We start from the raw sequence: 15501 nt of genomic DNA, 5'->3' as shown, positions 1-15501 counted from the left end.
AATTACTCCAACACCAGTATCAACAGGATCACCAACGACCAATGAAGTTTTAGTTAGTATTTATAGTGATGGTTTAAATAGTTCATTTACTATAGTTTCAAGTAGTGAATTACAAGAAGTAAAAACACCAACACATGGGGGAAGTAATAGTAGTATATCATTTACCACAGATTTTTATATTTTTAGTAAAACCAATAGCATAGCCAATATTACAATAAATAAACAATTATTTAAAACTTTAAGAATTTGGATCAATCCAACCACATTTCAACAAGATATAACCGTTTCTTTAATTACATCAGATAAGGAGATTCATGCAATACCAATTACCAATTTAATAAATCCAATTAATTCAGTATCACGTTTATCACATCTACAACCTAATAAATGGACAGAAGTTGATATTGATTTAGAGTTTTTCCCATCCACTGATTATCGTGCAATTTGGTTCCTTCAAAGACATCCAAATGGTTCAGTAATTTTAGATGATATTGGTTTAGTTGTTAGAGAAACTCCAAGAAATAGAAGACAAATTTATAAAGGTGGAGTTCAAGGTTATGGCGTTATCATTTCTCAAGAAAAAGGTGTTAAACTTTATCAAAATGTTAAAACTTATAAAAAATCACCATATTCAATCGTTTTCAACATGAAAAAGTCTAGAGCATTTTCAATTGATTTTCAATCAACTATTGACACTCAAACAAATGTAAATATTTTTAAAATTATTTTATTTTTCTTTTATTTTTTATTAAATTATTAATATTAAATTATTAACAATTTATTTTTTATTTTTTATTTTATTAAAAAAAGGAGGATGATATGGATTTTGTATTTCATATATTATCAAAAAAGAAATTACCAACAACTGGTGGTGATATAATGGTATCTTTTATACCAATTCACCCATTGGATGCTGTACCAAGATTTAACTTAACAGGTAGTAAAACAAAATCACCTTGTCAAGTTGTAAGTTTACCAGAGAATAAATGGATAAAATGTGCAATTAGAATTCCAAAATCAATAGAATTTAGAAAAATTCAATTATCTTATTCAAATTCAAATCTTTCAACAACCTATCATATTTTCTTGGATGATATTTATTTTCAATCACCAGTTACAGGTGATAAAACTTTAAATAATCCTTTACTTTCAAATAGTTTATTAGATTCATTTAAAAATTCTGCATCATTTCAAGATACAATCTCTTTAAGTAATAATAAATTAAATCAAATTTTACCATCTTCTTTACCTAAAATTGTTTCTTCACCACCAAAAATTCAACCTGAAATAAACAAGAAATCAATAACAACAACAAAACCAATTACTACAAATAATTCTCAAAAACAAGGTGAAACAAAGAAATCAATCCAACAATTAGAAACAAATAATAATAAAAAATCATTTAAATCAATTAAAAGTGGAGAACAATCAATATTAATAGATGATAAAGATTTTAATAAAAGTGGAATGAAATCAATTGTTGAACATTTAAATTTAAATGAAAAGAAATCACCAAAAAATATAGAGAAAAAAATAACAAATGATGAACCACAACCAACCTATTTTTCATTTGATCAAATTAATCCATTATTTGTAACCAGTATTGGTCAAAGTTTAAAATGGGGCACTGGTTTACCTGATATTACTTTCAAATCACCAAATGAAAAATCAATAATTAAACCATCAACATTAAATTATCAAGATGATTTTAATTCTCCAGATTTCACATCTCCTTTGGGTAAAGAGCCGGTTAAAATCTTATCAATTGGTGGTATCACAAGAAATGAATTTAAATTTTTAAATATGAAATTCTCTTTCCCATTCAATAATTTTTATTTAATAGTTTCTATTGATCCATATGAAGAGGTTTGGATTTCTGCTTCAAAACCAGATGGTACAGTTACAAATAATTGGAATATAATAAAAAATGGTTTTTTAATGAATCAAAACAATATTGATAAAATTAATAATTTACAATCACCAGCTTTATCTTCACCTCAAACTCAACAAGTTAAACAGGTTCAGCAACAACAAAAACAACCACAATCAGAATCACAGATACAACAACAACCAAAATCACAACCACAATCACAAATACAACAACAACCAAACTATCCAGCAATTGAATTCTCAAAAGGTGACGATATTAATGATGCAATAATGGAGGTAGTGAATGGTACTTCAAATCCAATTAAAACAAAGATTAAGGGAGATCAAGGTTTTTATTTGAAGGCTGGTAAATCCTCTGATAATACTCCTCCAGTAAATTTTATAATATTAAAACAAACTGATATCATATCTGGTATTAGTTTTTCAATGGTTTCTGATCGTAAAACTTCAAGTTTCTTTTATGCATTATTAGCAAATCCAAATGATAATTCTACTTTACCAACTGCTACACCAACCACAACTACAACTCAAAAAAAATAAAATAATAATAATAATAATAATAATAAAATTAAAATAATTTTAATAATAATAATTATATATTTTTTTAAAATATTTAAAAAATAATAATTATTCTTTTATTTTTTTTTTATTTTTTTTATTATTGTTGTAATTTTTTAATTTCATTTTTTAAATTATTAATTGCTTTTTTACCGTAAATTTCTTTAAATTCATTTGTTTTATAAAGTGATTCATAACCTGCATCAACAAATGATTGTAAAATCTTTGATCTACCAATTCTATATTTATCATCTGGTATATGAGAATACTCTTTTTTAATTGCATCACTATATGCGTTATAGACTGATTCTTCTGTACCTAATATTGATAAATCCATATCTAAAAAGTATAATAAATCTGTATCTTTTTCTTCATCACTTTTAACTTTTGTATGATTTGCAGTTGCTAAAATATATTTATTAACATCTGATATAACTTGTTCTGATAACTTTACATCATTACTAAAATCAATGAATAATTTTGCACTTAGTTCTTCATTATCACTTCTTGTTGGATCATAAATTATATCATGAAACCAAATTGACCATTGAATAACTTCTGATTTTTTTAATTTACAATTGAATTGTTCTTCAAGATTTAATAATTCATTTATATGTGTTAAGTTATGATAGAATCTTTGTTTTTCATTATATCTTTCATTAATTATATTCCACCATTTATTATTAATTTCTTGAAAATTTTCAATTTTTGATATTTTAATAATTTTATTCCATTTATTAAATAAATTTGTTTGCATTTTATTATTTAATCTTTATATGTTATATATTTATATGTATTGTTTTGTGAAATAAATATAAAAAAAAAAAAAAAAAGAATTAGTGTTAGCCCACCTCAACAATTTAGAAATTTGATTAAAAAAATTAAAAAAAAAAAATTTAAAAAAATACAAAAAAAAAAAAAAAAATAAAAAAAAAAAAAAAAAAATCTTATTTTTTTTGCTAAAAATCAATATTAAATTTTATTTAGATTTTAGATAAAAATTAAACAAATTAAGAAAATTATTTCAATGTTTTGAGAAAAGGTGATTTAATAAAATAAAATATATAATTGTTTTTTTTATTAAATTTTACATTAATTCTTATTTTATTTGGGCAAACAAAAAAATTTAATGAAATTTAAAAACAAACGTGCTAATCTCTTTGTCGAATGGAATCGTCCAGATTCACCACATTGGATTTTTGTTTTATCAACCCATTAATATATTTTTTTGAGATTCATTGAAAAATTTAAATAAATAAATAAAAAAAAAATTTAAGAAAAAATATTTAATTTGCAAGTGGATAAAATAAAAAAAAAAAAAATACTTAATTTTTATTTTTTTTTTTTAAAAATTTGAATTTTAATGATTTTAAAATCGATTTTTTTTAATTTGATTTATAAATTGGAATTAAAATTGAAGCAGCAAATCCTTGAGAAAAACTACCTTGATTACAAGTTGGATTACCAACAACATAACCTGGTTGAACAACTAATGAACCAGTTTTGATTGAAACATAACTACCTTCAAGAGCTTCCAAATTATTGTCAACTGTGAAATTTGCAACCTTGTTACCGTCAATATCAGTTACAGCAATATCGTAATAATGATGACCAAGAGCACCTGAATAGTAATATGTTGAGGCTAATCCAGCAAAATGAGTTTTAACATTGAAAGTACCAACTCTATCACTTCCATTGGTCATTACGAATTGCATTGGTACTGATGTAAAATTCTTTACAGTTGGGAAAGATAATTTAAACATTCCACTATATTTATCGACCATATTGTAATAGGTCACAGAGGTAGCTAAATTCCAACCATAGGAAGATGTGAAAACTTCTTGTTTTGAAACTCCATTATTCCATAACTTATCGGTTAAAGCTTTTGGAGGATAAGAGTTACAGTTATCGATTTCGGCCATAATATAGGTTCCAGTACTATCAGTATAAGAGTAATCATCACTTGAAACTGGTGCATAGTAACCAGCTGGTGTAAAGTAAATTTGATAATTAGTTGGTAATAGCATTTGAATCATTGCAGTTTGGTAAGCTAAAGAAGCTATGGTAGAAATTTTTTGAAAGTCTAATCCATTGATATTGAGTGAGGATGGATTTTTGGTTGGTAAGAAACATAATGCAAAGGTTTTACTCATCATACCCCAATCTTGTAAAATGGTATTTTTCATACTTTGAGCATTTGTCATTTCATTTTCATAATTTTCATTTAAATGATCATAGAGTTTACTTAATGTAACTTGATAGGTTGATGGGCCTGAATCATTACTTTCAGCATATAATTCACCAAATTCTACTGCTGACTCACCAATGTTTGCAATTATTGAACCACCAATTGGTATCTCTGAAATAATTGCATAAAAAACACTGGTAATTGCATCGGTGTAATCTCCATTAACAACTTGGTCAGATGACATATCAACATTAATTAAATTTGCCAAGTTTGTTAAATTTGTACTACCTTGACTAAATAATTTACTATAAAAACCAGAATAGTTTTCAAATACTAAACGGACAGTGATTGCGTAGGTGAGTTCATTTTTGATTTGATTTTGAACATTTGAAAAATCTTCAGTTGAATGAATTGATGATGGACAAGTTGCATTGGTGACATTAACATAGAAAATTTCTAAACTAACATTAATACTTGTATAAAGTGATCTAATGTCATCAGTATGACCATTTGTTGCAATATTACTAATGTATTGATATGATGCTAATAAATCACCACTTGTGTAAGCTGGAAATGGTTCTGGTACTTCACTAACAATTTCATTTAATGAATAGGTTGGATTTGTAATCCATTGGAAATTAATATCACTAGCACTACTTGGTTGAGCTAATACACAATTAACAGTTGAATCAACTCCAAGTTCACCAACGAATCCAATACATAAATTTGGATAATATTGATTGAATATTTGATTATTTTCGTTGATACCCCATTGTTGCTTTAGATCATTTGCTTTGTAAACATTGGTATCTAAATAATAGTTTGTTTTACTACCATTAATTGATGGACCAATATCTAATACTAAATTACCATCCAAACGTGATAAAATGTGACCATCGTTTGTCATTTGCCAAATTTGACCTATTGATTTTGCTTGAACTTTATTCATTACTACACTAGTATTATATGATTTACTATTATTTAATACACTTAAACCCCAATAATTATTATTGGAATCCAATTGTTTGCTTTGAAAGTAACCCCAATTACCAGTTGGAATTGGTGCTCTTCTAAAAGTTGTCCATTTTTGAGTTGCGTTTCCATTTAAAGGTGCAACACAAATTTTCAAATTGTCGATATCAAGGTATTTACCATTACCTTGGTTTTGAATTTTATTATTTGTTGTATCAATTGTCCAAATTTGAGTTTTTGAATTTGAATTAAGTTGTACTAATTCAACAAAATAACCACCTGATGAAACATCTAAAACAAAATTACCACTGGATGTAAAGATATGACCATCATCTGAAAGAAGCCATGTTTGAATTGACTCAGATGCTACACATTGGAATGTATTACTGGTTGATAAATAATATGGTGTAATATTATTTGAACCTTTGAATAAACTTTTTGCTGCGAATGGGTATTTTGTTTTTGAACTTGTACCTTTTAATGATTTTTCTTCACTTTGATTTGAAGATTTTGAAATATCTTTAATATTTATCATTTTTTTATTTTTAATTTTTTTATTTTATTTATTTAAATTATTTGTTTTAAAAGTTATTTAATTTATTTTTGGGAATGAAAAAAAAAAAAAGTTTTAAAGTATTTATATTTTTTTTTTTAAGTCTATTATTTTATTTTATTTTTTTTTTTAACCCCTGGTTTAGATCTTTGTTCAAGTCAACACCAACACAGGTGTCAAAATGGAGTGTTATCTTTCGCTCGTTTCATTTTTTAGGGTTTGTGTTTTAATTGGCTAAAGTGTGAATTTTTATAATAAAAAAAAAAAAAAAAAAAAAGAAAAAAATTTAAAAAACTTATTATCGAAAAAAATAAAAATATCTTCAAAACACCAAAAAATGCCAATAAAAACAGTATCTTAGAAAAAAAAATTTAAAAAACTTATTATTGAAAAAAATAAAAGTATCTTCAAAACACCAAAAAAAAAAAAAAAAAAAAAAAAAAAATATAAATATTGATAATAGATTTAAAATAATAAATAATTAAAATAAAATTTTAATATATTTTATTTGAAAATAATTAGATTATCACAAAGATTTTTTTTTTTTTATTTTTATATTAAAATATTGGTTAATTTGGAAAAGGATTAATACAAATTAAATTTTTGATGGCCTTCTCTAAAATTTTTGAAAAAAAAAAAAAAAAAAAAAAAAAATTTATTTATAGTTTATTTATTATTTTTTTTTAAAAAAAATTAAATATAAATGATTTGCAACACTTTTATATTATATCTAAACTTATGTTTTTTATTATTATTATTTTTTTTTAACACTTTTCAATCCTTTTTTTTTTTTAATTCCCTTTTTTTTTTTTTTTTTTTTTTTTTTTTCCAAAAATTCAAAAATTCAAATCCTAGGTATAATTATTTGTTATATAATTATTAAAAATATTTTTATAAAATATATATTTTTAATAATTACATAACAAATAATTAGATTAATTTTAGTTCAAACGATGAAGCAACATTACTTCAAAAAGAATTAAATTACCAGATTATTTTTGATTGAAATTTATAAATCCTTTTTTGAAGTGTTTAGTGTTTGGAATATAAACAATCAAATAAAGATTTATAATTTGAATATTCAATTATTTGTTAATTTAATTCTTTTTTTGAAATATTGTTGAGTCATCATTTCATCACCTCTACTAAAAACAACAACAACAACAACAACAACAACAACAACAACAACAACAACAACAACAACAACAACAACAACAACAACTACAACAATAATAATATATAGTAGTAATAGTTCAACACCTCAATCAGCTACTAAGGTAATCTTTTCGATTTATCCCAACCAATAACACAATCAATCCAAACGTCTCCTTCACTGATAAACTTTGTGTACCTGGTTTATGATTAGCCAAACTCAACAACTCACTTCAAATAATCAATAAAATTGATACTGGTGCTAACATGATTCATTAGTAGAATGCAATGTTGTGGGTTTCAATGTTCATCATGGCAGTGGGACTTTACAAACCCATAGAATTTCCTTTTCATTGAAATCATTTTTTAAAAAAATATAAAAAATAAATAATAAATAATAACTCAACTATTTACTACTAGTTTATTATTGGGGATCATTTTCTTTTCACCATCCAACAATTTTTTTTTTTATAGTCGATTAAGGATTTTATTTTATTTTATTTTTAATTTTTAATAATTGAAAAGAATATAAATTGATTTTTATATTCCGATAATTTTATTTTTTATTCTGATTTATAAATTGGAATTAAAATTGAAGCAGAAAACATTAGAGAATAACTACCTTGATTACAAATTGGATTACCAACAGCATAACCTGGCTGAACAACTAATGAACCAGTTTTGATTGAAACATAACTTCCTTCAATAGCTTCTAAATTAATATCAACTGTGAAATTTGCAACCTTGTTATCGTTAATATCATTTACGGCAATGTCGAAATAATGATGACCAAGATCTCCACAACTGTAATATATAGAAAAAAATTTTGCAAAATGAGTTTTGACTGGGAAATTACAAAGATTATCACCATCATTGGTCATTACAAATTGCATTGGTACTCCTGTAAAATTTTTAATTGTTGGAAAAGCTAATTTATAGATATTACCAAACTTGTTTGCCATATTGTAATAGGTGAGTGAGGTAGCTAAATTCCAACCATAAGCTGACCAGAAAAATTCTTGTTTTGAAACCCCATTATTCCATAACTTATCGGTCAATTCCTTTGGAGGATAAGAATTACTATACTCGATAGTGGCCATAATATAGGTTCCAGAGTTATCACTATAAGCGAAATCACCATCTGAATAAGGTACCCAATAACCAGCTGGTGTAAAGTAAATTTGATAAGTAGTTGGTAATAACATTTGAATCATTGCAATTTCGTAAGCTACAGATGCAACATCTGAAATTTTTTCAAAGTTTAATCCATTGATATTGAGTGAGGATGGATCATTGGTTGGTAAGAAACATAATGCATAAGTTTTACTCATCATACCCCAATCTTGTAAAATGGTATCCTTCATACTTTGAGCATTTGCCATTTCATTTTCATAGTTTGTATTTAAATGAGAGTAGAGTTGACTTAATTCAACTTGATAGGTTGATGCACCTTGATAATTACTTTGAGAAATTAATTCACCCCATTCTACTGCTGATTGACCAATGTTTGCAATTATTGAACCACCTACTGGAATCTCTGAAATAAGTGAATAAAAAACACTAGTAATTGCATCAGTATAATTTGCATTAACCATTTGATTAGATGACATATCAACATTAATTAAATTTGCTAAATTTGTTAAATTTGAACTACCTTGACTAAATAATTTACTATAAAAACCAGAATAGTTTTCAAATACTAAACGGACATCGATTGCATAGATGAGTTCAGTTTTGATTTGATTTTGAACATTTGAAAAATCTTCAGTCGAATGAATTGATGATGGACAAGTTGCATTGGTGACAATACTTAAAAAGGATTGTAAACTAACATTGATTCCTGTATAAAGTGATCTAATATCATCAGTAAAATTAGAAGTTGCAATATTACTAAGGTATTGATATGATGCTAATAAATCACCACTTGTGTAAGCTGGAAATGGTTCTGGTACTTCACTAACAATTTCATTTAATGAATAGGTTGGATTTGTAATCCATTGGAAATTAATATCACTAGCACTACTTGGTTGAGCTAATACACAATTAACAGTTGAATCAACTCCAAGTTCACCAACGAATCCAATACATAAATTTGGATAATATTGATTGAATATTTGATTATTTTCGTTGATACCCCATTGTTGCTTTAGATCATTTGCTTTGTAAACATTGGTATCTAAATAATAGTTTGTTGTACTACCATTAATTGATGGACCAATATCTAATACCAAACTACCATCCAAACGTGATAAAATGTGACCATCGTTTGTCATTTGCCAAATTTGACCTTTTGATTTTGCTTGAACTTTATTCATTACTACACTAGTATTATATGATTTACTATTATTTAATACACTTAAACCCCAATAATTATTATTTGAATCCATTTGTTTGCTTTGAAAGTAACCCCAATTACCAGTTGGAATTGGTGCTCTTCTAAAAGTTGTCCATTGTTGAGTTGCGTTTCCATTTAGAGGTGCAACACAAATATTCAAATTGTCGATATCAAGGTATTTACCATTACCTTGGTTTTGAATTTTATTATTTGTTGTATCAATTGTCCAAATTTGAGTTTTTGAATTTGAATTAAGTTGTACTAATTCAACAAAATAACCACCTGATGAAACATCTAAAACAAAATTACCACTGGATGTAAAGATATGACCATCATCTGAAAGAAGCCATGTTTGAATTGACTCAGATGCTACACATTGGAATGTATTACTGGTTGATAAATAATATGGTGTAATATTATTTGAACCTTTGAATAAACTTTTTGCTGCGAATGAGTATTTTGGTTTTGAACTTGTACTTTTTAATTGTTTTTCTTCACTTTGGTTTGAAGATTTTGAAATATCTTCAATATTAATCATTTTTTTATTTTTTATTTTTTTATTTTTTTATTTAAATTATTTGTTTTAAAAGTTATTTAATTTATTTTTGGGAATGAAAAAAAAAAAATTTTAAAGTATTTATATTTTTTTTTTTAAGTCTATTATTATTATTTTTTTTTTTTTTTTAACCCATGATTTAGATCTTTGTTCAAGTCAACACCAACACAGGTGTCAAAATGGAGTGTTATCTTTCACTCATTACATTTTTTAGGGTTTGTGTTTTTTAATTGGTGAACGTGCGAATTTTTAAAAAAAAAAAAAAAAAAAAAAAAAAAAAAAAAAAATTTAAAAAACTAACTATCGAAAAAAATATCTTCAAAACACCAAAAAATGCCAATCTCAAAAACAGTATTTTTGAAAATTGATTTAAAATAATAAATAATTAAAATAAAAAAATTAAAAATTGTGTGACTTCAACCTCAGACTCAGAAATTAATTTTTTATATTTATTTTTTATTTATTATATTTGAAGCCTCTCACTAAATAATTTATCCAAACCTTTTTGTTTTTTTATCTTTCTAAAAAGATTTTTGTGATAGATTTTTTTTTTTTTTTTGATATTTAAATGATAGATTTTTCTATAAAGAAAAAAAGTAAAATTTACTTTTAAAATTTTTTTATTTTAATCTTTGGAAAATGTTATACTTAATCTTTTTAATTTACTTGAAAAACTACCCCTTTTCTTCTTTTTATCACTTGGAGTAGTTGGTACAGTAAATTGAAATTCTTCATTGGGTTGTGATGGTAGTTGAGGTTGTTGATTATTATCATTTACTGGTGTATAGTGAATTGAAGGTGATGATGTTACAGATTTAATTGGTGTATTTGTAACATTATTATTATTATTATTATAATTTGAATCTATATTATTTAAAGAAGAAGTTGTTGAAGGAGACATGTTAACCAAACTAGTTTTTCTTTCAGGGGTACTAGTACCAGCGCTAAAACTTAATCTAAATCTTTTTATGAATCCTTTTCCTTCAGTATCTTTATTATTATTATTATTATTATTCATAATAATATTGTTATTAATACTATTATTATTTGTAATATTATTATTTGAAGAAGATAATGGTATAGCTTGGTTATTTATATGATGAATTTGATTGATTTCCGTTAAATCAATACTACCATTATTGCTATTATTACCACTACCACCTCTTCCACCACCACCACCACCAATACTATTATTATTACTACCACCACCATTTGGATTATTTCTATATATTAAAATTGTAGTTCTTTCAAAATCATTTACCCAATCTTTTGCTTCTTCATCATTTGGTAATAACCATTTATAGGTTTTATTAGGACCAATGAATAAAACACCATTTGAAATATCTGGATTAATTCTCATTGAAACTTCTTCTTTTAAATTTATTATAGTTTTTAATCTATAATAATATTTTGAATTAATTAAATTATTATTATTATTACCACTATTATCACTATTGGCATTTGATGTTGATTGATTGATTGAAGTTGAAAGATCTTTATTACTATTTGTTTGTGTTGCGCTAGAAGTTAAATTATTATTATTATTATTTGTATTTATATTATTATTATTATTATATTTTGAAGATTTTGATTTAATTGGTTTTGTAATTAAACAAATATCAGATAAAAGGAAAAGATAATATTGTTTATTACTTGATAATTCAGTGAATTGACCTTGTCTAATGAACCATCTACCACTTTGCATTAAAGATTGATTATCTTTCTTTTGAAGCATAATATCGATTGACATGATATGACTATGTTCAAAAGACATTTCCAATTGTGATTGAATATAGTTACTAGTCTCTCTGATTAGAGTGAAAGCAGATTTAATATCTTTATATTCTGAATGAGTTATTGGTGTAATTTGAGCCAACTTTTCAAATACCAATAAATACTTTTGAATTTTATTAATTGGTAAACTTAATAATGAAGCTAAATCATTCTCTTGATCTGGAAATTGTTGATTTAATTGTGATCTAATAGTATCGCAAAATATTGAGAAATCAGGATTCAATCTACACCAATTATAAATATTTGTTGAATATTTGAAATTAAATGCATATATACCATATTGATTCTTTATTTGTGATATATTCTTTACAATGAATTGAGTGATCGAATTAATTTGATTACTACTATCTTTTGTATTAATTGAAATATTTGTAAATTGAATACTACTATCACCAAATATATCAGTGGTGGCCGAGGTATTATTTTGATTACTTCTATCATCTTTTTCATTTTCAAAATTCATAATGAAAAATGGTGATTTTGAAATTTGATTAACGATCTTTAATAATTCATTATGAATCTCTGATAATGATTCAATATTTGAAAAGATTGACCCAATTTCTTTATAATTTAATAATGGTTTATTAATTCTAAATTTAGATTGAATAGGTAATAAATATGATTTAATCACTTGATCTAATTGTTTTTTATATTCTAATTCACTTGATATCAATTGATTAAATAATCTAATCCATTGGTTTTTATTTGATTGTGATGTATTACTATTATTTAATTTCCAATTTGATAAAAATATTTTATATCTTCTTCTAACTAACCAACCTCTAATACGTGATTGTAATTTAATTATTAAATTTAATTCATAATTATTTGTAATAATTTGTTGTTGTTGTTGTTGCTGCTGATTTACTTTAATTGGTTTATTAACGTATGGATAATCTTTAAGATAAGATTTAACATTTATAATATTTGCACCACTTATTAAATTTGAATCTACAATACTTAATGTAATTGAATGTTTTTTTAATTTTATAATTGTACCACATGTCATTTCAATTAAATTATTGTTATTATTACTACCACTAAAATTATAAAATAATAATAATAAATTAGTATATATATATTATTTTAATATGTTATTTATTTATTAATAAATTACATACATTTTAATAATATTTGATTGATAAATGATCCAAATTTTATTTGTACTATTATCAATACCAAATTCTTTCCAACCATTTGGGTATTTAGTTGTATCTAGTTTAATTACACCCTCCCTTTCAATTAATTGATTTTGAGATGATGATTGGTTATCTTGTTGCTGTTGCTGTTGTTGCTGTTGTTGTTGCTGTTGTTGTTGTTGTTGACCTATTAAAATATTTATTGTATTTGCTCTAATTAATTTATTTAATGATTGTTTTTTTCTTTCTTTAAATGTTGAAATTGAAAATGATGTAATCATTGATTCAGTATTTGATGAGCCAATCAAACTATTGTTATCAATAATTGATGAATTTTGATTTCGCTGTTGTTGTTGTTGGTGCTTTGATAATGGTTGTAAATATTTATTTGATGTACCATTAATTGCTGTTATATTGTTTGTTGTTGTTGTTGTTGTCGTTGTTGTTGTTGTTGTAGTGGGTATTGATGTTGTTGTAGTAGATACATTACTAATACTATCATTATTAGCTATACTATTATTATTGTTACTACTATTATTAAAGTTATTATTATTACAATTGCTGTTATTATTATTATTATTAACTAATGGTTGAGATGATGAAGATGAAGATGATTCTGACGATTGTTGTTGTTGTAATTGTAGTTGTTGTTGTTGTTGTTGTTGTTGTTGTTGTTGTTGCTGTTGTTGTTGTTGTAATTGTTGTTGTTGTTGTAATTGTTGTTGTTGTTGTTGATTTTCAAATAATTCTAATTGTAATTTAATTGATTCTAATATAGTTACAATTGTTGAAAACATTGGTCTATTTGTATGTTTATAAGAACAACATTTTAAAGCTAAATCATAGAATTGAATTGGACAATCATTTGGTGAAGGAATATTTACATTTAATTCTTCAATGTTTATATCGAAACCATTATTTTGACTTCTAACCCAATAATCTTTACCAGGTCTTTTAAGGGTAATTAATTCTGTACAAAGTATACCAAAACTAAAGACATCAACACTCCAATCATACTTTTGTTGAAGCAATATCTCTGGTGGCATAAAACTTGGTGTACCACAAATCGACATTCTTCTAAGTCTATAGTTTGCAGGTTTACCATTACCATTGTTTTTATAAACATCATCACCACCACCACCAGCAGCACCATTAACACACTCTGAGTCACTTTCATCTTCACTACTACTGCTATCACTACCATTACTATACTGTGAACCAACTCTAGCGAAACCAAAATCACAAAGTTTAATTTGGTTTCTTGATATGTCTAATAAAATATTCTTTGATTTTAAATCTCTATGAAGTAAATTCTTTGAGTGAAGGAATAAGAATGTTTTTGCAACACCCAATGCTATATTAACTCTAGACAACCATTTAGGTGGCTTAGGCACTGATTTCAAGTATCTTCTAAGGTCAAGTCCCTCTATAAATTCTGTGATTAAATAAAATCCACTTTCATGTTTACATGCTCCAAAAAAGTGTACAACGAATGGGTGTCTAATATATCTTAATGCTTTGACTTCTCTTTCAGTATATTTACAATAATCGGGATCATCGAATGATGGAATTTGTTTAATTGCAACTTCAACACCCAAATAATTACCTCTATACACACATCCAAAATTACCTTTACCAATTATATCTTTAAATACTAAATCATCATATTCTATATTCCATAATGATGAATTTGGTAATCCACCAACCATTTCTTTTTTTTTTCTCTTTTTTTCTTTTCTTTTTTTTTTTTATTTTTTATTTTATTTTTTTTATTAATAATATTATATATTATTACTACTAATTAAGTTGCTTTTTTTTTATTATATATTTATTTATTTTTTATTTTTAAAAAAAAAAAAAAACAAAAAAAAAAAACAAAAATTAAAAATTTAATAATAAAAAATAAATAAAAAATTATAAATTATATATATTGATGTATTTATTTGTTATTTTTATAAAAATTACTTTGTATAATATACTCAAGTTGTTTTTTTTTTTATTTTTTATTTTTTTTTTGTTTTTTTATACGATGGATGTGTGTTGTAATATTACAAAAAATGTGTGTTGGATGTGTGTGTGTGAATTAAAGATTGATCAACAATAACAATTATCTCTCCACAAATTTTTATTTAAATTTTATACTAATTATATGGTGAATAAATTATGATTCATAAGTCGACTTTAATACAAAAAATTTACAAATTAAAAAAAAAAAAATAAAAAAATAAAAAAATAAAAAAATAAAAAAAAAAAAAAAAAATGGTTTGGACCAAGATATTTATTATATGAAAATATTAAAAAAAAAAAATAAAAAAAATAAAAAAAAAAAATCTTTTTTTGTCTTATTTCAAAATAAAGAGTTTT

General features: G+C 24.4%; 5 protein-coding genes across 5 annotated transcripts in view; 1 reads left to right on the top strand and 4 right to left on the bottom strand.

The window, feature by feature from the left end:
• Nucleotides 1-2430, top strand: part of DDB_G0289861 (hypothetical protein) — a gene marked incomplete at both ends in the record, with an annotated part of 2513 nt that extends 83 nt beyond the window's left edge. Inside the window, 2 exons of the mRNA XM_630933.1 lie at nt 1-706; nt 811-2430. The exon at nt 1-706 is cut by the window's left edge and continues 83 nt beyond it. Of these exons, the coding sequence (XP_636025.1) occupies nt 1-706; nt 811-2430 (2326 nt within the window). The remainder of the gene's footprint in view (nt 707-810) is intronic.
• A 118-nt stretch (nt 2431-2548) lies between these two features.
• On the bottom strand, nt 2549-3205 carry DDB_G0289831 (predicted HD phosphohydrolase family protein; the record flags this gene model as incomplete). Its single annotated transcript, XM_630932.1, has 1 exon — nt 2549-3205. The coding sequence occupies one exon, from the start codon at nt 3203-3205 to the stop codon at nt 2549-2551; it is 657 nt and encodes a 218-aa protein (XP_636024.1).
• Nucleotides 3206-3833: 628 nt separating this feature from the next.
• On the bottom strand, nt 3834-6143 carry cupF (calcium up-regulated protein; the record flags this gene model as incomplete). Its single annotated transcript, XM_630931.1, has 1 exon — nt 3834-6143. The coding sequence occupies one exon, from the start codon at nt 6141-6143 to the stop codon at nt 3834-3836; it is 2310 nt and encodes a 769-aa protein (XP_636023.1).
• Nucleotides 6144-7876: 1733 nt separating this feature from the next.
• cupB (calcium up-regulated protein) lies at nt 7877-10186 on the bottom strand (the record flags this gene model as incomplete). The annotated part of the gene is made up of 1 exon (XM_630930.1): nt 7877-10186. The coding sequence occupies one exon, from the start codon at nt 10184-10186 to the stop codon at nt 7877-7879; it is 2310 nt and encodes a 769-aa protein (XP_636022.1).
• Nucleotides 10187-10829: 643 nt separating this feature from the next.
• On the bottom strand, nt 10830-14846 carry kxcA (LISK family protein kinase; the record flags this gene model as incomplete). The annotated part of the gene is made up of 2 exons (XM_630929.1): nt 10830-13038; nt 13120-14846. 2 exons carry the CDS (start codon nt 14844-14846, stop codon nt 10830-10832), a joined length of 3936 nt encoding a protein of 1311 aa, XP_636021.1.
• Nucleotides 14847-15501: the final 655 nt, after the last annotated feature.

The sequence above is a fragment of the Dictyostelium discoideum genome, assembly GCF_000004695.1.
Source record: "Dictyostelium discoideum AX4 chromosome 5 chromosome, whole genome shotgun sequence".
NCBI lineage: Eukaryota > Evosea > Eumycetozoa > Dictyosteliales > Dictyosteliaceae > Dictyostelium > Dictyostelium discoideum.
This window is presented reverse-complemented; position numbering and strand designations above follow the sequence as displayed.